Source organism: Diadema antillarum, unplaced genomic scaffold (assembly GCF_040938485.1).
Source record: "Diadema antillarum isolate AM-2024a unplaced genomic scaffold, OU_Dant_1.0 seq00001051_RagTag, whole genome shotgun sequence".
In the NCBI taxonomy this organism is placed as follows: Eukaryota; Metazoa; Echinodermata; class Echinoidea; order Diadematoida; family Diadematidae; genus Diadema; species Diadema antillarum.
In genome coordinates this window covers 158,934-184,560 of record NW_027271881.1, presented here as the reverse complement: position 1 = coordinate 184,560, position 25,627 = coordinate 158,934, and the positions used below count along the sequence as shown (strand labels likewise).

General features: G+C 37.9%; 1 protein-coding gene across 2 annotated transcripts; it reads right to left on the bottom strand.

The window, feature by feature from the left end:
- Nucleotides 1-476: 476 nt before the first annotated feature.
- On the bottom strand, nucleotides 477-24,339 carry LOC139743143 (cyclin-dependent kinase-like 1). Of its 2 annotated transcripts, XM_071653652.1 has the most exons (10): nucleotides 24,067-24,339; nucleotides 20,665-21,040; nucleotides 17,336-17,457; nucleotides 16,293-16,365; nucleotides 15,054-15,144; nucleotides 5,533-5,733; nucleotides 4,668-4,750; nucleotides 3,652-3,708; nucleotides 1,944-2,075; nucleotides 477-1,580 (listed from the first exon to the last, which is right to left on the bottom strand). In XM_071653652.1, the coding sequence occupies exons 2-10, from the start codon at nucleotides 20,830-20,832 to the stop codon at nucleotides 1,425-1,427; spliced, it is 1,083 nt and encodes a 360-aa protein (XP_071509753.1). In that variant the 5' UTR covers nucleotides 20,833-21,040; nucleotides 24,067-24,339; the 3' UTR covers nucleotides 477-1,424. The 2 variants fall into 2 exon arrangements, with proteins under 2 accessions (XP_071509753.1, XP_071509754.1); XM_071653653.1 differs by lacking the exon at nucleotides 24,067-24,339 and having other exon boundaries at nucleotides 20,665-21,055.
- Nucleotides 24,340-25,627: the final 1,288 nt, after the last annotated feature.

Here is a 25,627-nt window from a genome sequence, read left to right as displayed (position 1 = left end):
TAAATGTTTGCCATGCAAAAAAGAGTTATAAATGTCAACTTCCAACTGTTTGAAACACATGACTGTATGATGGCTACAGTCACTGTATTATTTACATCACAGCAGCACTTTGTAGGAGAGGCTCCATACTATAAACAGGTGCCACTCAATAGAAAATTAATATCCCCTGTAAACTCATGGTTAAGAGTGTACTGAGCAACTAATAATCAATTGCAACTCCTTTTAACACTAGATGTGGTACTTAGAGGTGAATGCCTCAGTCATAAGTAGGTTTCTGCATTGAGCATTATTAATTTCTATCTCTGAAAATCACCTTACTGTCTTCACCATTTCACAATTATATTCCATATGACATCATCCAAATTTGGTATATGAAGTAGAAATACATATTAACAGCATCCTCAAAAAGGTTCCATGATAAAATATTTTCCACATTAAAAAGAAAGGGGGGGGGGGGGAGAGAATGGTACACTGTCAGCAATAAGACAAGTATATCCTGATGTATTTACAGGAGCATGATTGTCTAGTAACTGGCACTGTAGGGATGTAACTCATCTAACTTATATAAAAGCTTAACTCAACAAATTCATGATGTGTGTGACATGATTACATCAAATTGTTCACCTTTGTGGCAAATAACATCACAAACAAAAAACTCAAGAACTGCTTAAACCTATAAATTCCAATAGGAACTAAGTTTCCTCATGAATTACACTTACCATCATGTGCATACTTGTACACATCCACACAATCATACACCCTTCATCCTGACTAACATAAAATGAATCAAATAGCACAGGAAGTGTACGCATTTCTCACAAATAAAGGCAAGGTTTACATAGGAGCTGGATGTTAATTCCAGTCATTTAAGAGACAGAAAGAGAGGACCACCACCAATGAAATACTATGTGAATATCCCACGTGCCAATCAACTTCACTTCATGCCTAAATCTTGACTTATCAATACACTGGAGTGCATGTGACTACTACATGTCAATCTTGCTTGCAACGCTGGTGCAATGCTTTAATGCACAGCGCACTGGATTCCTGCATTCTGTCTGACCAACGGAGAAGAGCAGGATCCATAGGAGCAAACCCTGCAGTCCTTAGCACAATGCAGGAGGAGATCCATTTGTACACTCACTGAAGAACCCACAAAGAGGAACGTGTTCAATCATTCCCAGTTTTCCCCAGACACATGCTGGTCTTCCGTTATCCACCTTCCTCACACAAGTCTCGTCAGCGGCTACATATACCACAGTCCATAGCTGTCTACATCCTTGCAAATCAGTACAAGGCCACAAAAATAGCTCCAAGATTTGTTTGAACTTGTCAAAGATGAATTCCCTCACCACGAATCTGAGTCACTGAGTAAGTCCACAGAGACTCTGGCTCCAATGAACGCATCATAAGTCACTGGCATTCTACTTGAAGGTGGACTCTATATTTGGCAGACGGTCTCGTTTGGAGATCTTCTCATCAATCTTCTTGTGGCCCTGAATACTGTGTCCCTTGGTCAGTCCATCTTGAATACCCTGGGAGTTTAGCTGAGGTAAGTGGCTGTTGTCCTTTCGAGCCATCTAGTGTTGATGGGAAGATATAAAGAAAAGGAGAGTCAGGCAACATGATACTTTTTTTTTTTGCTGTTTTAAGCATGGCAAACTCTTTTGTCCATGTCTTTTCAAGCATAAAAAATATGAATTGCCAAAACGGAAAAGGCATTGTATACATTTTGGAATTATTCTAATGCTCAATGATCTCCTAGACTCTCTAGGTACCTTAGCATTTCAAGTTTGCCTGTGTCAGCACTTCCCCAACAGTGATAAAATGACACATTGTTATGAAATTATTTGGAAAATATTGATATTTTTCCCCTTTCCAAATGTCACTCCTTTTGCTTCAGTTCTTGCCTGTAGAATAGGTTAAGGGTAAAGGGGCCTTACTACTTTTGATCTGTATCTCCGAACGGTTGACTCAACGTGTCTGTCCTCAACACCCCTGTGTCTGTCAAAGAAGGGCATCTCCATGAGGTCTTGGCAGCTGAGTCTGTCTGCTGGGTCCATCTGAAGGCAAGCCTGCAGGAGGAAAAATCTCCAGGAATTAAAGGGGACCTCCAGAAAATTTTCAGACTTTTACATCTCAACAACTATAACCTAGACCCCGTTTACAGTGCGGGGCTTGGCCGCGGCCGAGCCCGCCTTCATTTCAGTGTAAACACGCAAAGGCCAAATGCGGGGCCAAAATTGGCCGCGCATTTGGCCACGCTCTGGAGGTAGTCTCGGCCACGGCCTTTTCTCAGTGTAAATGCAAACTGGGCTAAATGCGCGGCCAATTTTAGTCTGGCTTGCAGACCCTCTGCCCGTACTATTTCGCTATTCAGGATATTAACCCCCTCAACGTCGAAAACTAGTATAGTTTAAGGTGGTTTTGTCCTGCAAAGGATTTTTCCTTTGGCAAAGGCCTTTGCCCGAACGGCGACTTCGTCGCCACAGGCACCAGTTGGCAAAGGGTCTAAAATCCACACTATACCAAATTGTGTTTGTTTACAAGCAGAGTGCCACTACGACAAAATATTGAAAGGTTTGAATTGAAAGGTTTGAATTAAAAGCGCGGCCGAGCCCGGCAGTATAAATGGACAAAATTGCGGGGCTCGGCCCCGCAAACGGGGTCCTAGTTATACTGAGTACAGAGTTTCAGAATTTAAAGTGACTGGGATGAGGAATAATAATGTTTTCAAAATTTATAACAAATTGCAATGAACAAGGATGATGACATTGCAGCCTCACCATAAGAATGCATGAGTTGGGGCTCAAGGAAGCAGAACAAAGAAGAAGGTGTGCATAGATTCTACACAGGTGAAATTGTCGCAAGCGGTATTGTAATGGAATTACACTGCTACATTTCTTAAATATGTGAGGCTCCCATGTCATCAACACTGTTCAGTGTAATTTGTTTAAGATTTTCAGATTATTGGTTTCTCTGCTCAAGGGCCACAATAAATTCCATAAGTCCATACATGGAGCTGTTGATTTATGTACTACATGTGAAATTATGAAAATCGTATGGAATGTCCCTTTAACTGTGAGGTCTCACTGGCCTTTGGCCTCTTTCTCTCACTTCCCTAGGAAGCACACTTTGTAAAACCTCATGCCAAAAAGATATCACACCGATGAAATACAAACCTCTTCCTTCTTTTCTTGACTTTGACTGGATTATGACCACAAATTACCTGCTGTGGTATTATCAGTTCATTCCAGGCTCGAACGTAAAGACCTCATACCATGATGAAACAATGTAAACGATTCATCACATTCCACACTCTCCAGTATTTTTTCTTCTTTTTTTGTCAATGATATATAAATAATCACTAAGCCTTTGAGAGTTGAACCACCTTGACTGCAGCTCTTTCCAAGATCATTAAACTGCCTGCAGCCACCCTTACTTATGTGTGTGTAAAAGATTGTGTATGCCTTTGTCTGGTTCACTTCATCCCCATATAACTCTACTCCGCAATTTAATCTTCAATAGTAGTGTGAAATTGGTTACTTTAGCTAGTAGAGGTTGACAATGCAGGAAACCCCTTGGTGCTGATGAGTTTCATGCACTCAACAGAAGAATACAAATAAAAATAAATAAATAAAGACTTCTTACCTCTAAAAATGTCAGTGCTGTGGGATTCAGGTTCCTGACCTTATCTTTCAAAGGTATCTGCAGAAAATAAAGAGATAAGACAATACTTTGAGATTATCAATATTTCTATGCCTTTATATAAATGCAAGCTGTGAGAACCTGATCTGTATTACAGAATAAAGGCAGACTGTAGGCATGTAAATGACATTTAATTCCGTCTGTACATATACTGAAAGTAAAAAAAAACAAACATTGCAAAATAATATCCAAGCAAATGCCATATACACCTGCAGAGCTTGGCTCCTAAGTTCTGGATCTTTGGAAGACTTTTGTAAGCATGCCATTTGCTTCTCTCTGCCTCTTGGCTCCATATTTGTGTTTGTGTGTGTGTGTGTTGGGGGGGGGGGGGGTGAGACCTTAAACAAATGCACCTGTATACATTACAACAAAACATCCACAATAGGCATTTTCATATCAGCCTGATGTTTGGAAATAGCGTGCCATTTTCAGAATCTTGAGCTTGGATTTTCATAACCCGATGACGAAATAGCATGCTATTTGATATGGATTCAAATAAGTGCCCTAATTTGAAAGCAAAGATCGAGAAAATTTCTCAACCCAAACTCCAGAAATTTCTGGAACAGTGGGATGATTTGCAAACTACATTTGTAGCACACTATTTGATTATGCGAATTCAACTCAAGAAATTAGCACGATGCATCCCATAATGCCTTACATGTGTGGCCTGATTGATCGCAGCAATCTACACACAAATCACAGGTAATTTTTTTTTTTTCTTAAGGCATGTGCTCAAAAAATTTAAGGCTAATTCGCTTTGGGCTGATGTGAATAGGTCAAATGAAATAATTTGTGATCAAGAAAAAAAACTTGTGCTTGGATTTTCATTTGGCTGATGTGAAAATGCCTATTGTATCATTTGCATCAATTGTTTGGAAGTCACTCCTTATGCCCTTCCAATTCCTGAAGGACACAATTGTCCCTAAAGATGTACAGTTGCAGTCACATAACATATTTACCCTTCTCTCTGGCTCTGGAATGCTCATTCCTTTAAAGAAATGATTTGTACTGAAGATCTTCAGATGCCTGTCAATTAGGTCACCTGTGGAACAAAAAGAGTATAACATACTTATTGAATTACTGGAAATGCACTTCATGACAGTTCCAACACACACACACACACACACACACACACACACACCATCATAACACATCACATGTTGCTATGTGTCATTACTTGGATAATGCATTTTGTGACTAGAAAAGCACTCTGATCCACCACTGATCTTGTTCTTCCATAGAGATATCAGTGATTTCCATCCACAGGCCCTACGTACTTATAACATTGTGTGCATGAAAAGTCGCCCGATTTCCCAATATAGAAGCCTTTGTTACGTCATAAACCCTTGATCAGCTGCACGGCGCGCCTCCCCCTAGCAGGAACTAGAGCACGCACTTTAGTGCGCGCATGCAAACCTCAAATACGCACAGCCTGACCTCTCAAGTTCATTGACCCTACCTGCCAAAATGTCAAAAATCCTTCATAAATTTCCCCAAAATTCTCGGATCACTACCAAAAGTTAATCCTTTGGTACTTGTGTCATTCTCAACCTTTCCTGCAAGTGTCATCCCAATCCGTAAACTACTTTTTGAGTTATTTGGCACACGGACAAATGAACGAACGAACGAACTAACTAACAAACAAACCAACGGTAACGAAAACATAACCTCCTCCCTTGGCGGAGGTAATCAACCTCTGGCAATTGAAAAAAAGTATACGTGGCCGAGTCAATGAAATCGTTCAATTTCTCATGGAAAAGAGAGGCATATAAATGTACGCATGATAAAAATGACATCCAAGGTATACAGAATGTAGCTTCTTACCTAGTGTTTGTTTGATGAGATAGAGCTGATCAACATCTGATCTGCCAGGCCACAGGGCCTCCCCTGCTATGAGTTCGGCTGTCACACATCCAATGGCCCAGACATCTACAGGGGGACCATACACCATGTCACCAACAAGCAGCTCTGGGGCTCTATACCATCGAGTGGCCACATAGTCTGTGTACTCATCATCAGGTCCCGCTAAAGGAAGACAAGAGGGTTTTATTAATTATCATGACTTTATACCGCAGCATCAAAAGCAAACAGACAGATGAATTCACAATGCACTCAGACACTTCGAGGACAAAGAAAATTGATGAACAGCTGTATGAGGTGATTGAGTTTCATATGACAGTGCATAAGTATGCTCAGGATTGACTTACTGTATCAAAATATTGTAGTGCCATAGAATTCTAATACACTTTACACTTCTTTTTTTGATATTTGTTTTTATTTCTAGTATAAAGAATATCGTCGCTGAGGTGACAAGACCTTGTATGATCTGCAATTTTGGTGAAAATGACTTTTTTGTATTTATGGTCAAATAATCAGTTAAGTGATGTCCTGTCCAAGTCCTAGGTGTGTTACCCCAAAAATGAAGCCACCATGGCACGTCAAACGAACGGCTGTCCCATTATGATTCGGTATAGTGCTTTGGCTGGCATGTTTTTTGGCTCTCCTGAACATTTGACATTTTGTAGATACGAGGTCTTGTCGCCCCAGCAACGATATACCAAATTATACACAATGACATTAAAACAGACAAAGTAAAGAACATATACAATAAAATATATACAAATCTGAAGATAAAAATAACATTACAAACTTGACAATGTTAAAAACAAAATCCATGCAGATATACAGTGTAAACAGAGACAGGGAAACTTAGAAAAACTATACGGAAAGACAAGATGGCTGGTTAACTCATATTCGGTTGCACTATTAGAGTGTAGCTGGTCTTCCATAGGAACCAGTTGGACTGGAGGACAAATTGTGTGTGTTTTTAATGTAGAGAAAGAAGAAAAATGGAAATATCTGGGGGGTGTTTCATAAAGCTGTTGGTAAATTTACAAACGACTTACGAGCGACTGGTGATCTGTTCTTGTGCTGAATTATGGAAATTCTGATAAGTATAGCACATCAGAATTGATCACCAGTCGCACGTTAAGTTGTTCGTAACTTTACAAACAGCTTTATGAAACAGGCCCCTGGACTGGATCAAAGATTGATAGAGAGCACACTATACATCACCATGAGCTACACTAATATCACAAGAGAATAGATCCCCATGAAAGGAATATCATGCATTCTCATTCTTCACTCACTTAAAAAAGATGTTGACCGCATTCATTAAAATTTGTTTTACAACTTTGGAAATGTGTAGTAGTAATTGAAACTTGCATTGTCCAACTATGGTTGGCTTTATTACAGTTCAACTTTTAACTAATGAACATGTACTAAGGGCTTGAAATATAAATTTGAGGCCACCTAGTGTACAGCGTACACAGTATGTACTGTGTGTCACGAACCTCACTTGTTTTAATACAAATTGGGATGGTCATTGAAAAAACTAGTGATTGTGAGTGGACAAAGTTACATTATCGCATGTTTCTTGAAGATTTACTTCTGAAACACCGCCTAGTATTACAGGTAATCAGCCCTTGACATACTGCCTCTGAAGGACTGAATAGTATTGTTGTCATTTTCATATATACATGTACACTATAAATTCCACAACTGGCAAACGACGACAATTCAATTGTACAATTACATGTATGTACTATATAGCCTTGAATGGGGCAGTAACTATGACAGCATATAAAATAGATCAAACTCAATGTAGGCAATCAGTTTAATGTTGACATGTCGCACAGAATAACTGTCAGTATGCTCACAGAGACACACATAAAAAAAAACCCCAACTTAATACAATTCTGCACTCCCAGCTGTGCATTAACTTAATTGGTAGCGTTAATTGTCCAGGCTGATCAATATTTCCCATGAGATGCACTCTTATCTCTTCCTCTTGTACCACTCTTCAATCCCTCGACTCCTCCATCGACACTAATGAGGCATTTGCGTTGCCATGAGGACAGAGTACACAATAGGTACACACACCATGCATAGAAATGAATGTTTACATCTCCTGCTACTAGCGCTCTCCCTCTCTTGCTCTTTCCTTCTGTTTGGAAATGCAGTATCTAGCACAGCACTAGCATTTTGGTCTAAACCAAAACATACTAGCTACAACCTGGTGGCATCAATCACTTCTGCTCGTCTTGAATCGGTAGTGACCTTATCCACTTCAGTTGAATATTACAAAAATGCTTAAAATTAAATCATTCATACATTGTAGAATGACCACAGAGGCGCTTTGACTTTTATCTGAAAAGACAAATCAATATGCTGGTAATTACATGTGGCTAAAATTCATATCTATAAATAAAATAATGATAAAACATATAACTACTTTATCTTGCACAGCCTACTCTCTGCTTCTTCCATTTTATCTGAGATGATCTTGTTCTAAAAGACTGTTAAATATCAGCTACAAAGTATATCATGGCAGATTGTACACCATATCTTTTGCGAGTATATATTATTTTTGTAAATTGGGACTTGTAAGAAGATTTGGCAAGATGTTAATTTGCCAATCAAGAGTCACACTGATGGGACGAGAAAGAAGTATCACCACTTTTTAAGCAAAGTATTAGTTACTTCTCAACTTAAAGATCATATTCTATGCTTTTGAATTATGTGACGCAATATCTATTTTCTTGAGTATACAACACATAAGTTGACTCGCGAAATTCTAAAGAAATTGTAAGAAGCTTGCAAAATATGCTGTGTATACAGTATGTTACAACTGCCATGCATAGGTCTGCACAGGATTGGAAAATTGAGACACATTCTCGATAAAGCAACTACAGAAAAACTGGTTCATGCATTTATATTTAGTCATTTGGATAATAATAATGGTTAGCTCATTGGAGTTCCAAACTCTCAGCTGCGAGGACTCCAAAGGATACAAAATTCAGCCGCAAGGCTTGTGACACGCAAAAGGAAATTTAATCATAATAACTCCCATTCTTCGTAGTCTTCATTGGTTACCCATAAGAGCTCGTATCAGGTTTAAGATTTTGACCCTTGTATTCAAATGATTTCATGGAAATGCCCCTGCATATCTCAGTGAACTCATCAAGCCATAACATCCTGGTCGTAATCTGCGCTCAAAATAAAAAAATCTCCTCTCTGAAATAAGTGTCAAATCTAAGACATTTGGTGATAGGGCTTTTGGAAAAATGGCACCCTCATTACAGAATAATCTCCCTCTCAGTGGTAGATGCATTACAGGTTTTGATAAATTCAAATCTGTGTTAAAAACTCACCTTTTTGATAATTGTTGATTACATGTTTGAATAGAGAAATATGTGATAGATTTTGTTTTCATTAATTTTGTACATGCATAGACTTCTGTAAAACAAGGAATTTTCGCGTGCACTTTAATTTCGCGAATTTCGCGAGCGCCAAGATTCGCGAAATTAAAATGCACGCGAAAGTCCATGACACTATATGCATTGAACGCCAGTGGCACTTCGGCTCCAATTCGCGAAAAATTCATGCCGCGAATATATCATGTTTTACAGTATCTTATGGTATTATGCGTTCTAAGAACTGACTATTATTATCATTATTATTATTATAGGTGTCTCTTTGTAATATCACACAGGATGCTAATCTTGTGAACAGCACTGCAGTATTCTGAGGGCTGAAAGGTATATTCTGGGTAGAAAAACAGTATTGATACCCCCGTCACACTTATTCGGAATCAGCACGAATCAAGCAGAACCAGCCGGAATTAAAGATTATCCGAATTCGTGCCACATTCGGGAGAAAAATTCAAATTCTAACAATTTGGTAGGGAATGCTGTTCAAATACTTGGAATGTACTTCGAATCATTCTCGAATCATACTTGCACATTCCGAATGAATTATTAAACTCTCGAATGATGCTCGAATGTACTTGGAATGTTGTAGGAATATTCAGAATACTGTTAGAATGGGGTCAGAATCTTTAGAAAGCACTTCAAATGCCGTATGAGCGCGGTTCGATTGCTGCCCGAAGTCTGATAGTGGGAAAGCGTCTCGCAGGCGGTACAAACTCATTTCGAATGCGGTCAGAACGTTCCAGGAATGGCTACCAAATATACTTTAAATGTTCACAAATTCAAACAGAATGCAGCCCGAAAATTTGGAATACACTCAGAATGTACTTACAATGCAACACCAATGTCCCCTGTGTGTCAAGAATGCCGCCAGAATGGTCTCCACTAGCGTATAAAATGGTGATTTTCACCAGTCTCAACCCGATCATCCTTGGACCGTATTGCTTTGCTACAGATTGCTGTCCTCCAGAAAGACCATCTTCAAAAAAGAGTGTCTAGGCTAGTTACCCCCTGGGCAATTACTCCAGACCCTTCCCGTGACCCTAACCCTACTCCTAATCCTGAACCTAATCCTAACCCTAACCCTTTACTCTGACCTTCTCGCTATTATTTAACTGGGGGTTAATTGTATGAGCATTTGAGATATTTTGGCAGAATTTGAGGTGCAACACCGTTCCGATTCTCCCTCAAATGAGATCAGATTGTTTCAAATGCTGTTAGAATGTCGTCAGAATATCTAGAATGCCGTAGGAATATTTAGAATGCAATCAAAGTCCAGTTAGAATATCCTTTGAATAAAAATCGATATTTCTCCACTTCGAATGCTCCTTGAATGTTTTAAGCATGCTTAAAACATTCGGGCTAGCCACAAGAATGGGCCCGAATGTTTGGAACGCACTCAGAGTGTCGTCAGAATTTTTAGAATGCACTTCGAATATGCAGGAAGGCAGGAAGAATTTTCATTCCAACGGCATTCCGGCTCATTCCGCCCGTAGTATGACGGGGGTACTATATATTTCTTGCGATAGATCTACTGTATGAAGTAATACGATATGAGAAAAGCAGTATTTTCCATGAACCAAGCTCCTGCGATAGATATGTAATATGATATGAGAAAAGCAGTATTTTCGATGAAACCTGCAGTATTTTTGGCAAGCAGCAGTACAAAATATTGCAGAGGCACGTGTAACAAGACAGACATGTGTGATTATTTCTGTCCTAAGAGTTTAGCAGAGAATTATTTGTGGTATATGTAAACTTGATATTATAAAAGTTAGTGGGAGGAAAAAAATTAATAGATTTTCATGGTTGTTATCTGTTGAAAAGTAGAAAATAAATTATTCCATTCCCCCCTGCCCATCTCTCCTGCCTAATAACACAGGTAACACGTGTAACAATTGGCATAGACCACAAGACAGACATGTGTGATTATTTCTGTCCTAAGAGTTTAGCAGAGAATTATTTGTGGTATATGTAAACTTGATATTATGAAAGTTAGTGGGAGGAAAAAAATTAATAGATTTTCATGGTTGTTATCTGTTGAAAAGTTGAAAATAAATTATTCAATTCCCCCCTGCCCATCTCTCCTGCCTAATAACACAAATTTGTCTAATTATTATGGTCAATTCACAAATATCAACATCTTGCTCAAAGATTAATACTATACTATATAGTCATAAAAATTATGGACATCATTATTATTTGATATTACTGAAGAAATAAAGTTATGTAGCTACTCTTTTTTCTAACCTTTAGTTTTGAGCATGTAGGTTCTTTACGAGCAAGTGAATTTATGATAAGTAAGAAATTAACTTGCTCTAAGGGCAAGTTAAAAAAATATAGTATGGAGCCCTGCATAATATCGATCAACGCAAGATGACTGCTGCAAATAATAGATTGCCAACTAAATACACCATATCATTAGTAATTTCCAATCCATTTATGCAGCTGCTGCCATGGTGCTACAGTGTACATGGCAACGGTGTTATCCAAATATTACTTCAGAGTGGGGTTCACATGGCAACAGTTGCACAAATCTTTTGACTGCAATCCACCTTTCCCTGCTAAAACGCTGTGCATGTGTATGTGTGTGTGTGTGTGTGTGTGTGTGTGTGTGTGTGTGTGTACATGTGTGTGAATTCACTGTACTGTCAGTTGCTAGGCAGAAACTAAATATTAATTGCAAATTTTGTCCCATCTGTCATATGTGCTTAAGAAGCCAGACAACGGCTCAGCACTTCAACTTGCCATCTGGACACTATAAATCACTCCATTTATGCACAAGTATGCATTCTATGAGTACACAAACGTATACACTATATCATCACATCCTGTACTCCACTTTCTCATCTACTGCTTTTACAGTGTAATTGTTTTTCAACAAAGCATAATTTACTGCCTTTACATATTGATACTGATACAGATGTACAACAATTTCATAAGCTGTGCTTTGTCACATGGCATATTGTGCAGATTTGCTTAAAGGGTGTGTACAGTTCTGGTCGAGGTGTCGATTTAGCTTTTAAAATTACATGCTCTTTCATATTTCATAGGAGGCTTTTCATTATCTCACTTTAATAGGAATGTTCAAAATATGAATCCCTACCTCAACCAGTACTCTACAGTCCCTTTAAATCATGCTTCAACACCTCCATACATATTACATTGTATACAGCTGTATAAAATGTCTCCACTGATACAATGAATGCTAGATAAAGGATTGTCAGGAGGGCTCTGCAATATCCTGGCACACATATTTACTGATTGACAGTAGCCAAAACTGTCAATGCTCAGACAGAATTATATGACTGTAGAAAAGGCACACACAAAATGTATTGATTTCTGTGTGCACTTCATACTTGGAAGCCATAACTCTACTTCTGTATACGCCACATATTTAGCGAGTCTAAATTTTCACGACTTGGGACTGCCCGACAATTTCGCGAGTGGTTAAATTTTGATAGTAGAGTACTGTACTGAACAGAGAAATGCATACGTGTGCATCACAGTAATATCAGGATTAGAGTCATTATTTTCGTGTGTCTTTAATTTTGCGAATAGCACCTGACTTGCAAAATTTGCGTATACAGTATATGGCCTAAAGCTTTATAGCAGGCTAGATATCACATGCCACATTTCACCTCATATAAGTTGTAATACTGCAGATACTGCACTTTTCTTGAACTACAACTGATATGACATTTCCAAGAAAATTAAATCGGTTTAGTTTTAAGGTAAAGGTTGTTCTCTTTGAAAGATGTGAATTTCAAAAGCAAACTTGACCTGTGAAAATTGACATACAACTGTACATGTATATGAGTACAACAATGTTGTCTGATAGGCCCCCAGAACATCATTGCAGTCAAATGATACAGACACTACTTGCACAATGGTCATTTTCTCCGAGTGTGATATCGTGCTAAATCATCATTTAAAGGGGAAGGCTAGTAACTGATCAGTGGGAATCAGTGGAAATGCTGGGAGATGATTGTTCCAATCCTTATGGGACTCATTCAAGAGTTCATTGTATATCTATTGTTGTGTGAAAATGATTTGCTTCAGAACGGTCTCACATTCAAGTAATGTGCAGATTAATGCTCCGTCACTGACCAGGGACGCTAACCTGGAAGCATTAAACTGCACATTACTTGAATATGAGACCATTCTGAAGCAAATCATTTTCACACAACAATAGATATACAATGAACTCTTGAATGAATCCCATAAGGATTGAAACAATCATTTCCCAGCATTTCCACTGATTCCCACTGATCAGTTACTAGCCTTCCCCTTTAAGGGGAATACGAATGAAACTCAATACATGTGAATTAAGCGAATGCAGCAATATTAGTAAAATACATCAGCAAAAGTTTGAGGAAAATCAGACAACCCCTTCAAAGGTTACTAATTTTTCAGGTTTTGGTGCAGCCATCTCTGGATGAGAAGGCTGCTACAGTTTGTGACATCACATACAAAGAATGGTGAAAAGAAAATATATAGAAAATTCAACAAAATGTCTATTTTTCAATGTACATTTTGTAAAGTACACATTCTCTCAACTTGTCACTGACATATGGGCAATATTATTCCCACTGCTTTCTGAAAGAGGTTAGTCACATGCTCTTTCATTATGCTAAAAAGTGACAATATATGTTAAATTGTCTGTGTACTTTTTTTTTACAACTCATTCTTTTAATAGTTGATGTCACAAACTGTAGTAGTGTTCTCACCAAGCAATGGCTAGACCCAAACTTTAAAAATTCATAAATTTTAAACAGATGGTATGCCTTTCCTCAAACTTTTACTGAACACGTTCTACTACAGTACTGTACATGTAGGACCTTTGTACATGTAATATTGCTGTATTCATTCATATACATTTGGGCTTCAATCCCCTTTATAACATTTTCTCATCAGACATACTGTGTCCATTACAATGTATCACATGTCTCTTCATTGAAGCTTTATTCAAAATATATCAAGAATGCCATATTACACATGTTCTAAGAGAGAGGATACTGGTTCTTCTAGAAAATTATAGGAATATTATGTTTTGGGTATATAAGATTTCTAGAGGCACATGAAATGTCTCCCTTACAGTTGTATGTCTCATTTCATCAAAATGAAATGTTTGCTCATTACTTGGCTGAAAATATAAGGATATTGTGTTCTTGGAAATTCTAAACAAGGTCAATCTTATCACTAAAAAGAATCATATTGAATGTCTGTTCAAATCCAATTGAAAACATGTGACACTACTGATGTCTGACAAAAATATACGTTGTCATTGAGCTTCATATAAATTTATACATATTAAATCTACTGTACTAATCTACTCAACAGAACAGATATATTTGAAAATGGTCTGAAATACTGGTATGTATGAGAATGGACTGAACAAAAAGACCAGCTAGAGTAAACAGACTGTTGCATATTCTGCCCTTAATATGGTCCTCTAACTAGAGTAATAAGACATTCTCTGATCTTACCTATAGAACATGTATCTACTTTGATAATACCCTCTTTGCACATAGGAAATAATGTCTGCTTTATTTTCTTCTTCAAAACAAAAACTCTCAGTGCTCATGCCTGGGCATCTGATTTTATATCTGAATCATTTCATCTGAATTCATTTTCAATTTAATTCTATTCTTTCCCTACCAAATCATGACTACTGGACACTCCTTGCTAAAGATATGGCAGAAAATGATCTGTAGCCAAAGTATAGTATCATTTGACCTTTCATAGGATTATCATTTCACCCAGTAACTTGTTTTTCAAATCTATCCATCCCACAACGCCATAAGCATTTGCACATAGCCTAGCTCCACCGTAATTCTAAATGAAAATCTACATTAAGGCAAAATTTGGGGACTTGGTTGTCTCATGTTTAGAAGTATTTCATTATCTAAATTGACACTGATTGATTATCATGAAATAAACCATACAAACAATATGCACAAAAACATTACTTTACCTCTCATAAAGATATTATCATTTTCATGGACAGCATATCCTTATGACATATATATCTACATGTACATCAATGCAAATCTACAAAGTGGTCACACTTACTTAATATTCTTGCAAATCCAAAGTCACACAGTTTTATTCTTCCATCTTTGGTGATCAAGATATTCTCAGGCTTGACATCTCTGTGAATACACTGAAAGAGAAATGTAACGAAAAATATTGCAGTCATCGTTTTTCCCTAGTCATCCATATGAAGCAAACGAACAAGCAAATAAAAGTGAGAAAAATCAGCAATGCACTATCAAAATATGACCAACTCATAAACTTGGTACTATGTGTTGCATGCTGACCTCAACTTATTTTGATCATCCCTCTGGGTGTTGAGAGTTGCCCTACAGTACTCTGCACTTTAACCCATTGGAGACGGATTGATTTTTCTATATAAACATGCATTTCCTATTTACCCCACCTGAGAATAGTCAGAATCAGTCTTCAATGGGTGAAACAGGTTCTGTGACAGCACTGATACTGTGTGCATGTATCTATCATACTATGTTGATCTATAAATCTTCAGTTCTTGCACTTGACAATGCAACTTCCTATTCTGACCATGACCGCTAGTAAAATCCTCATCTCAAACAGTCCAGAGCTGAGTCATATATAATAATTAAAGAAAAAAATACTGTAATATGCATATATCATTGATACAACATGTATTTTGTGATTTTGGAGTCTACTGAAATAACATTAAGAATTTCTTTAATGCTAGCATATCAGAATTCTCAGAGACAGACAAATAACAAACTCCCTCTGAAAAAAAATCAACAAAAGTGCTATTAGCTACGTGTATGTCACACAGTCTCCATGCACAAGATATGATTTCATTACGAATGCTAGCAGCTGTTCTTGTAAAAATGGTGTTCATCAATTAATACAGTTGCACTTCTCAAAGTAATACCAATGGAGGAAAACAATTAAGTTCAGAATTTTCAATAATCTACTCATAATAAGAGTTTCTCCCCAGCCATAGTGTGCATATTCCTACTGCTCTCTTGTTGGGAAAATGTATGTATATAAATTAACTGCAATTTTCACAATTGCAATAATCAGACATCTTTGCTTTTGTATTGATGACTTACAATTTGAAAGTGACACATCATAGATGTAAATTCTGTATAATATAAAGGTACTGTCATGAGTGTACATATCTATTGCATCAACAGTACAGTGCACATTCTACAGATTGATTAGGAATACTGCACATCATTTACAGGCAGAATTGCGATGATAGCAAAGGTTCTCACGAAAGTTTGGTTACAACTACAAACACCGAAAACTTACATTATGCTGATGACAAAAGTTGACTGCTTCTAGTGTTTGGTACACAATGTTGATATACTGCGCCTCTGGAACACTAGTGTAAAGAAATGGAGCATACCAACAAAAGTGTTGTATATCAAACAAGAAAACAGATAAATCCATTTACATGGGCATTTTACATTACCAATAGGAAAACATATACATGTACAAAGATGTGAACCATGCTCTGGATAGCTACAGTACATTATCTACTGTAAAAGTGAAATTTTTTACAGTGTTGAAATTTTTGCACATGTCGCGCTACAAGAAACTAGCGTGAAAATATAGGCACATAAATATTTTTGCTTGCTGTACAATATATGTTCCAGTAGTTGATATCTTGATACCGCGGAATTAAAAACATGCAGAATTCATCTTATTGGGCAGAGTTTACTTGCGCAAAAAGGTCAACTTTTACAGTAACTTCAACTTAACTTTGTTGTTGAGTGTTAAAGCCATGCCACACTTCATTTCCATCTGTGTCTTACAATCAACTTCTTGCTGAACGCTTTAATCCCCTGTTCAGCTTGATATTGCGATGTGGCTGACTGCTGAGTGCAGAATGGTATGATTCACCATGCCCATTACTACAGTACAGTACTTTAAACTATATTGGGATGATAACATTGCCAAACACTCCTGAGTTACTGTACAACACATGTCTTTTGAATCTCCAAACACACTGCAATTAACTCTTTCTCACCACTACCAATAAATTCTACCTAATTTGTTACATTACACCTACAGTTGTAGATAAAGAACAATTACAAACATAATATCATAGAAAAGACAGAGATTGTACATTTATGCAATAACTTGAGTCTCACAAAGAGCAAACTTGATGAGTCATTCACATCTGATCTATATGTCTTCTTCTAAACTTGAAAACACAGCATATCAAACTGCTTCGCTGTAAGAACAGCAGAAAGGTTATGCGGATGAGCACAGCATTCTCTACAAGCAGTCATCACTCACAAATCTGTAAGTTTGAAAACATGATGAAATGCTTATAATAACTGCCTTACCCATTGGGATTGGCTTCCAATGTGTTCAGAACTGTGTAATCACAATACTCGAAGACAAGATGAAGTTTCTTTTTTCTCCTGAACACTTCCTTCAGATTAACCAGATTCTCATGTTTCAGTTGCTGTGAAAGAAAATATGCAAAGTAGAGGGCCTTGACTAAAGTTGCTGCAATACCAAACATAATCTCAAAAAACAACAAAGCAGAGCATATTTCAAAGACATTCACTTGAAGATTTCAGGTACCATCATCACATACAATACGCCTTCCAACTTTCATTTTCCAACAAAGAACTTTATCCTACAATTTGTATATATGCACTATGGTCCTATTGTATTTATTACATTGATTAATGAAAATAAAAATTATATTGCAGCTGAATGGAATCTTTTTTTACAAAATTCTCTGTTATGAATTCTCCTAAGGTGGTGGATCTTAAACTTAGTGCATAGATTATGCAAATATCAATTGCAGTACCTGTATGCATACAGTATCATCCATGCCCACAGACATCCAGAAGTGAGTGGGCACAGACATGCACATGTGCAAGGTACTAAATGTATGTGTACAATGTATGCCTCTAAGTATTTTGTGCTTGTTTTAGTCCATAACCTACAATATGTAAGTGTGCTTCGTAAATCATGGATTTGATTCAAACCACCATCCATACTTGTAAAAGATAGATGATATATAAATGTTTAAGACATGGGGATGAGTGAATAGAAATTGGGCAAAAAATGATGAAATAAAAATGAAAATTGCTCGACTGGGCATGTCCGGGCACTAATTTGATATATCTATTCATAAAGAATTATACTTGAAGATTATTCCATATCAGTTTTATTTGTCTGAATTATGTGGAAGAGTGATAAAACTGGCTCCAGGAGGGTACAGTTATAAACACTTTTACATGATACGGTTCTGGGCCCCATATCATAAAAAGTTAATATGATAGCATCTCTTGTTGGAATGGCAATTGTCATGGTAATGACAAGAATCCAGCTTCGTGATTGGCTGCTGCTCTGGGATATTGCCATTCCATCAAAAGTTGCTATCCTAACTTCTTTTATGAAATGGGGCCTAGATTTACACTTTTTCATATATTTCTGGACAGGATTGACTTTTGTTTTATATGCTTTTCATTAAAGGGAATGTAAGTTACCCAAAGAGCAATGTGGATTGAGTGAAAGCAGTAATATTAGTAGAACACATCAGTGAAAGTTTGAGGAAAATTTGGCAATCGATGCAAAAGTTATGAATTTTTAAAGTTTTGGTGTTGGAACTGCTGGGTAAGGAGATTACTAGAGGTTATGACGTATGAGTGGACTATAATATAAAGAAAATATAAAGGAAATTCGATAAAAATTCATTTTTCATGAAAATTTCATATTTTATCAACTTGATACTGACATAATGTCAGGGGTAGCACTTATTCCCCCTGCTTTCTAAGAGCGGCTAGCCAAGTACTCTTTCATTTTGCTAGTAAAGTGAATTTTTGTGGAATTCCTTTTATATTTTCTTTATATAACCTCTAGTAGTCTCCTCATCCAGCGGTTCCAACACCAAAACTTTAAAAATTCATAACTTTTACATCGACTGTCCGATTTTCCTCAAATTTTCACTGATGTGTTCTACTAATGTTACTGCTTTTACTCAATCCACATTGCTCTTTGGGTTTGTGTTCCCTTTAAGTGAGATTTCATTTCATTTAATAAATGAACAATCAAAATATAGCCAACATTACGTTAACCCTCAAAATGAATCCTCAGATTGCTAAGCAAGACAGCAGCATCGAACATCAATCATTAAAGGCACAATCCCACCTGTGGAGTTCTTTTGTATATTGCAAGAAAAAACTGACAACTGTTTGAATTACAGCCAGCTGGAACTCCATCTCTCAAAGAACAAGTCCACCTTACATGTGGATTGAGTGAATGCAGCAATGTTAGTAGAACAGTTGTAAGTGAAAGTTTGGGGGAAATCGAACAATCCGTTCAAAAGTTATGAATTTCTAAAGTATTTGTGCAGTCTATGCTGGATGAGAAGACTAAGTACAATGTATGAAGTCACATGTGTAAAATGATATAAGGAAATATAACAAGAATTATCACAAAATCTTTTTTTTTTTAAAGTGCACATTCCCTCGACTTGTCACTAATGCATGTTAAGGGTAATATCATTCCCCTCCGACTGAAAGAAGCAAATTAAGTGTTTGCTTATCATGCAAGAAAAGTGAAAATATGTTGGATTTTCTTTGTATTTTCATTGTTGTACACATGTGAATTCACAATCTGTAATAGTCTTCTCATCCAGCAGTAACTGAGCAGAAACTTCAAAAATTCATAACTTTTGAATGGATCGTCCGATTTTCCTCAGTTACTGATGTGGTTTTCTGACATTGCTGCATTCTCTCAATCCATATGAATATGAAGGTGGACTTGTCCTTTAAACTCCTTGATCATACACATCATGTTTCAAAGAAAACACCCACATATACTGCAGGACCTTACCTGAAACTGGAAAACTATACTCAACATTTCTTTGTACCATATTCAATATCTCATGTGTACACACAATATTCATAAAATTACACTATAAAGTACTTAAGAAGGTATCAAAAATAAAAAGTAAATGGTGTTATTCATGTAATGATACATTGTGTAGTACTGAGCCCTACAGGTCCTCAAACATTAACACCACTGAAATGTAGGGGGTCACTGGACCCCAGCCAGGACCTACATGTATGCCCTTACAGGGGAATGAAATCCCAAATATACATAAGGATTGAATGAATGCAGCGATATTAGAAGAAAGCATCAGTGAAGTTTAAGGAAATTCAGAAGATCTGTTGAAAAGTTATGAAGTTTAAAGTTTCGGTGCGGCCATTGCCGGATGAGATTTCTGTATGTACAATGATACGAAGAAAATATAAAGAAAATTCCAAAAATTTCATTTTTCATGAAAAGTACACATGCTCACTCATCTTGTTACTGACATACATTGTATTTTAATGGGAATATTATTCCACCTGCTTTCTGGAAGAGGTATAATGTAAGTCAAGCACTCTTCATTATGCTAGAAAAGTTAAAATATGTTGAATTTTCTTCCAGTTGTTTTCCATGCATGACATCACAAAATGTTGTAGTCTTCTCATCAAGCGATGGCTTTATAAAACTTTTGAACGGATTGTTTGATTTTCCTCAATCTTGGCTGATGTGTTCTGTCAATGCTGCACTTCATCAATTCATATTGGGTTTCTTTCTGCCACCCTACACACGTTGACACTGACAGTGCCAGGACCAAACAGATAATTTATTAATGTGGACTTACCTTCAACATTCTAATCTCCCTCAAGGCAATCTTCTTAATGAGGGGATCATCTTCTGACTCCACAAATCTTTTGATAGCGACTATAGTCCCTGTGTCCTTATGTCTGCATTTGAATACCACTCCATAGGACCCTTCACCTATCTTCCCCAGTCTCTCGTACTTGTCCATGATTTTCGATAACTCTCCTGTTTTCGTTAAATATAACAGAATGTTCCAGTATCAGCAACATATGCTGACAGACCAGCACTCTTGCCTCTGGCTGAAAACAGGGTCATAAGGAATAATGCATCTGCCACAGGCTCAACACAGGCTTATGACGAAGCAGCGTTCTCTCAGAGGGGAGTGATCAATCTCCATAGGCATGCTGACTGCTTCACTGTGGGAGAAACAACATAAGGAAAGAATAACATTTCTAATCGAGTTCAAATAATATTGCTCAACTTGAGAACACTGGAATGAACTGTCCAAGCTAGGACCATAAAGTACCCGCCAAAAACAAGTGCAATATGGTCATTACATGGGCAATACAATACTCAAAGAGTTGGTTTTAACAAATCTTCATAGCAGAACTGGGTTTGAAAACCTGAATAATGGAAGGAGTTCCTTTTGGGACAGCCACCTACACAACCCTACTTTTGTAAGCTTATGCACGGATGTATGCACACACGCATATTTGGCAAGTGGTGGGGTATTCAGTTTTGTGTGGCTGTCCCAAGAGGAACTCTTGCCCTAAATAACTACCAACCCACCAATTAAGGGGAGGGGGTAAACTGTCACAATTATCCCACAGTTTAGGACTGTTGTGTTAGTGAGAGTTAGCATTCAAAGCCACCAAGGCACCATATCCTGATGATTCATCACAGTTGTTGGCTACTTTTAGTAGAATGCACACAAGGAGCAGCAGGTAAGCATTGAACTGGCAAAATGAAGATTCTACTCTCTTTTTTTGTATGCACACGGCAAATATTCTTGCAGCACAAACTGTAAGTAATGGCCAAAATTGGATTGCAGATATTGCTGAAAAGCTAAAATGACTAACGTCACCTAAGTTGCCATTAACATGAAGTCGCCCCTTGCTCATGGGACTGTCACTATTTGTCCCTCTTGTGCTTTAATATCATTTCATGTGTATGACTCTTGTCTAGTTGAGTGAAAAGTAAAAAAAAAAAAATGTCCTGTCACAGTGAAAAATGTCTGTGTTGGCAGGAAGAGCTTATCAATATGTACAAATGTGTTTGAATTCGGAACTACATTAGACACATGTACACTATAAACGTGTAGAGTGTGCACAATATATTGAAGGTAAGTTAGTTAAATCACACATCATTTTGAACTTTGGCATGTACAGCATTGGGCAGAACCATTAAATGGGTGTGCCTTGAAAAATTACAGAAAATAAGGGTGGTAGCTCAACAGTGGCAACATGACTGTCTGATGGCGACCTGATGAGAGGACTGGCAAATGGTAAATTGCATGTGTTGTGTCTGCATGACAGCTGGATTGAGAACCTAAGGCAAAAACGTTTAGTTTTCCCCATAAATTTATGAGTTGTTTCCATCACACAGAGAAAGGCGAGAATTGTAATTTTCACATGAAAGGATGAATTTAAATCAGTTTTAGCAACTTATATTTAATATACTATCTTTGTAAAAAGTGGTGACTTCCATGGTAATTGGTGTTAATCGCAAACGTTACAGAAGCCAGCATACCCGAACGCCAGTGACGGTAAACATGATGGCAATTCATCACATAAAATTGCAATTTCTAATTTCTGCATGCACTCGGCAATGTTTATTTAGGCCTATAAATTCCATGCAATATTAGGTTGTTCTAATTTCATTATTTGGAATGCCAACGTATATTGTACGTGCATTGGCCATTGCAATGACATTGTGTAATGTCTTATGTGTAATGGCTAATGCTTGTGTGTGATTGTGAGAATATCGTTCTGTAGCCCAGAATATCAATTAGGGCCTAAATTAGATAGAGTCATTTCATTTATTTTGGGTATTTGAGTTCAAAACTGTGTGTGGCCCCTCTCATGAAACCCCTACTCCCTAGCCCCGGATTGCCCGACTTTGTTGTGTAGAATCCAACGTTAGAGCCCCCTATGTATGGCCCTTGCACTGTTTTTTCTTGTTGTTGTTTTTTTTTCAGGTATATCAAATGGTATTACTAATGTTAGAAACCCTACTTGAAGGATTGCAAAGAAGCGATTCGCACAACATGATCATGATGATAGGCTTTCCATTCAGTTTTGGACATTTTTTATTATATTCCACATACTAAAAATGTTGCATTAGGATTGGTCCAGAGCTGATCACGTGATCAAGCGTAGTTTTGCCCGTCACATCACCTGAGAAGAAAAGTTCGTTACCCTCTACATTGATAGTCCCTTTTGTTTCACTGATTTCCACAGTCCACACACTCCTAACGCAAGATGAGTACGCGCAAAATAAAAGTGCGTTGCACTGTTGACTATCATGTGACCTAGGTCACTTGATAGTACACAGTGCAACACACTTTCACTTCGCTTCGGTGCCGCGCGGTGCGCACAGCAAATTCATTGTTTTGTTATCGACGCGCACACGTAGCCTAAGCTCTAACGTTATTAAGGATACCTAAAGACAGCTAAAACGGTTTCAGATATGGAATAAAATGGAATTTCTAGGACCCTAGATGTGGAATATGAAGCAAATAATAAACTTTTAGTTTCAGGCAATGAGACAAATTATCACTTCCTCGGCGATCTGAATGTGAACGCAATCTTTCCTCAGCTGCACTTCAGAAAGATAGCTACATCCAGATCGCCTCGGAAATGATAGTTTGTCCCATCACCTTCACCATCGTTAATTATTTGCTTCAATACTGTCCTCGATCTCGACATGCTCGAGGAGTCTCCGCCTGGCCAAATACTGAAATAGTGGTAACAGTAGCAGAGCAGGCACCCCGCAGACGGAGGGCATCACGATCAAGAACTATCGAAATCAACCACACGTAGGCCGGTAGGGGCCTATGTAGACTGAAAAATCCGTCTGTCCGGAGGAATCTTTTATCATTTTTTAACTCTCCTCAGGGGATCCGTGAAGACAGACGCAGTCTCCGCGGAACATATCCCCGACGACCAGATACAGACCGATCTTTCGGTCAACGTATCTAGCCAACGACAATGTACAACAGTACGGTACATGTAACAAGTTAGGTCTACCATCACCAATGCAATTTATCACAAAAACGTCAAACATCGGGCATGATACTTCAAGGCTACCTCCCTGCACTACAGCGATTAAGTGAGACATTTACTATCCAGCTTCAAAAACTGATTTTATAATATGCAGAGAATACCTTCACTTAACTCATGAACAAGGCAAATCTTTAAGAGAGTGTAATTTTCCTGCTTACCGTAGTGTCATCCATACGTTTTCGCCATTAAATGCTGTCGCGTTTCGAACGTGTTTACGTACGGTGTATATTTCCCGTACATGAACCTGCTGCCAGCTACTGGAGGTGGTACCTAGCATCCCATCCTCTCGCCGATTCCGCATCGATAGCGCCCCCGATCAAAGCCGACCAATATCCGCACAACCATCGTACGTGTACGGAACTATTTGAAACATTGAAGAGCATAGATAGACGAACTTGTCATGTATGGGTTCATCGGCAACAATTACTCTTCTTTTACGTGTCACTGAATTTACTTCAAATTTGCATCCCTGCTAGATATTAGCACATTAAGCATATAGGAGAAACAAAATCAAAATCATTAATCTCTAATTAGCTAGCGTCGCGATGGGCTCGCGGATCTACGCTACAAGGCGCAATGTTCGGAAGACCTCACAGAGTGAAGCGGTTCTACAACGATCATTCCGCAAAACTTATTCATATTATAATTACGGTCGTCATGGACACGGCTTTGTGTCTCCTAAACATCAATAAAAGGGCATTCATATTGGGAGAAAGGGTATGGTTAGCCCGCTGAAAGAGTAACGCCCCGTTCTGACCTCAATGTAGTTGACTTTCCATTTTATAATTAGCACATTGTTTTTCCTGTTCACATGTGAAGACTCGAAACGGCAAATCACGAACTACCGAGACCAAAGCGCCACGGGAAGATTCTCAGTGACCATCTAGTGGTGTAACCAGGATATTGCCTAAAGCCTCAGACTGGAATGTATTTTGATGAATATGCGCAAATGTGGCTTTCTGAGTCGCCTAATGTAATTCCAGCACAACCATGATAACTGTGATCATGGCTCAAGGTCGTTGGGGACCTAGTGGAATGCTGCAATCGAACACTATGTAACAAAGAGTTTACCACAGCATGGTTTCTTCTCAGAAGTATGCACAATAGCATGTTGAGGATGATAACTTGGAATGTAGGTGCTGTTATAATGTGTACCGGTAGTATATAATCATCGACCGTGGCATCTCGCTAGAATTGGTCCTCTTATTCTCTTTGAGATGGTGAAAATGCCCTCATACATCGTACTTTCCAGAAACTAAATAAAAAAAGCCCACAAACGAAAAATAACAATTTATCTTGCCCTGTCCAGTCTAGAGTAGTCTCAATCAAAAAAAAAAAAAAAAAAAAAAAAGAAGTAGAAGTTCGGTTGTATTTTGTTCATAGGCCTACTGTGTTAAAATAATTCGTACGATTTGAAATGGACGCTTGTCGCTTATTGTATTTTGCTGATTATCTGTACGTTCGGAGTTAGCTCATGTGCACAGTAATACAACCCTGACCTTCCTTTTCTCTCTCTCTCTGGGCTCTCTCTCCCTCTCTCTCTCCCTCAGTTGGTCAGACTCTTTACTTGTTTTCAGACTTGATCATAATTCTATACGCAGGCTTGCCAGACGTATCAATCTGTGGAATTTATCAGCCATGCTAAATAAAAGAATGAAGCTGCGTGAACCATGTGAGAATGGTCCGTTTCATATTTTGCATTGAATGTATCAATGTGCA

Coding starts and splice junctions, on each gene's coding strand:
- LOC139743143 (XM_071653652.1), bottom strand. CDS start 20,832: ATGGACAAGTACGAGAGACTGGGGAAGATAGGTGAAGGGTCCTATGGA. Junction 5,734..15,053: donor TGGATTTGCAAGAATATTAA/GTAAGTGTGACC, acceptor GTCTTCCTTTAG/CGGGACCTGATGATGAGTAC. Junction 4,751..5,532: donor TCTCATCAAACAAACACTAG/GTAAGAAGCTAC, acceptor TTTGTTCCACAG/GTGACCTAATTGACAGGCAT.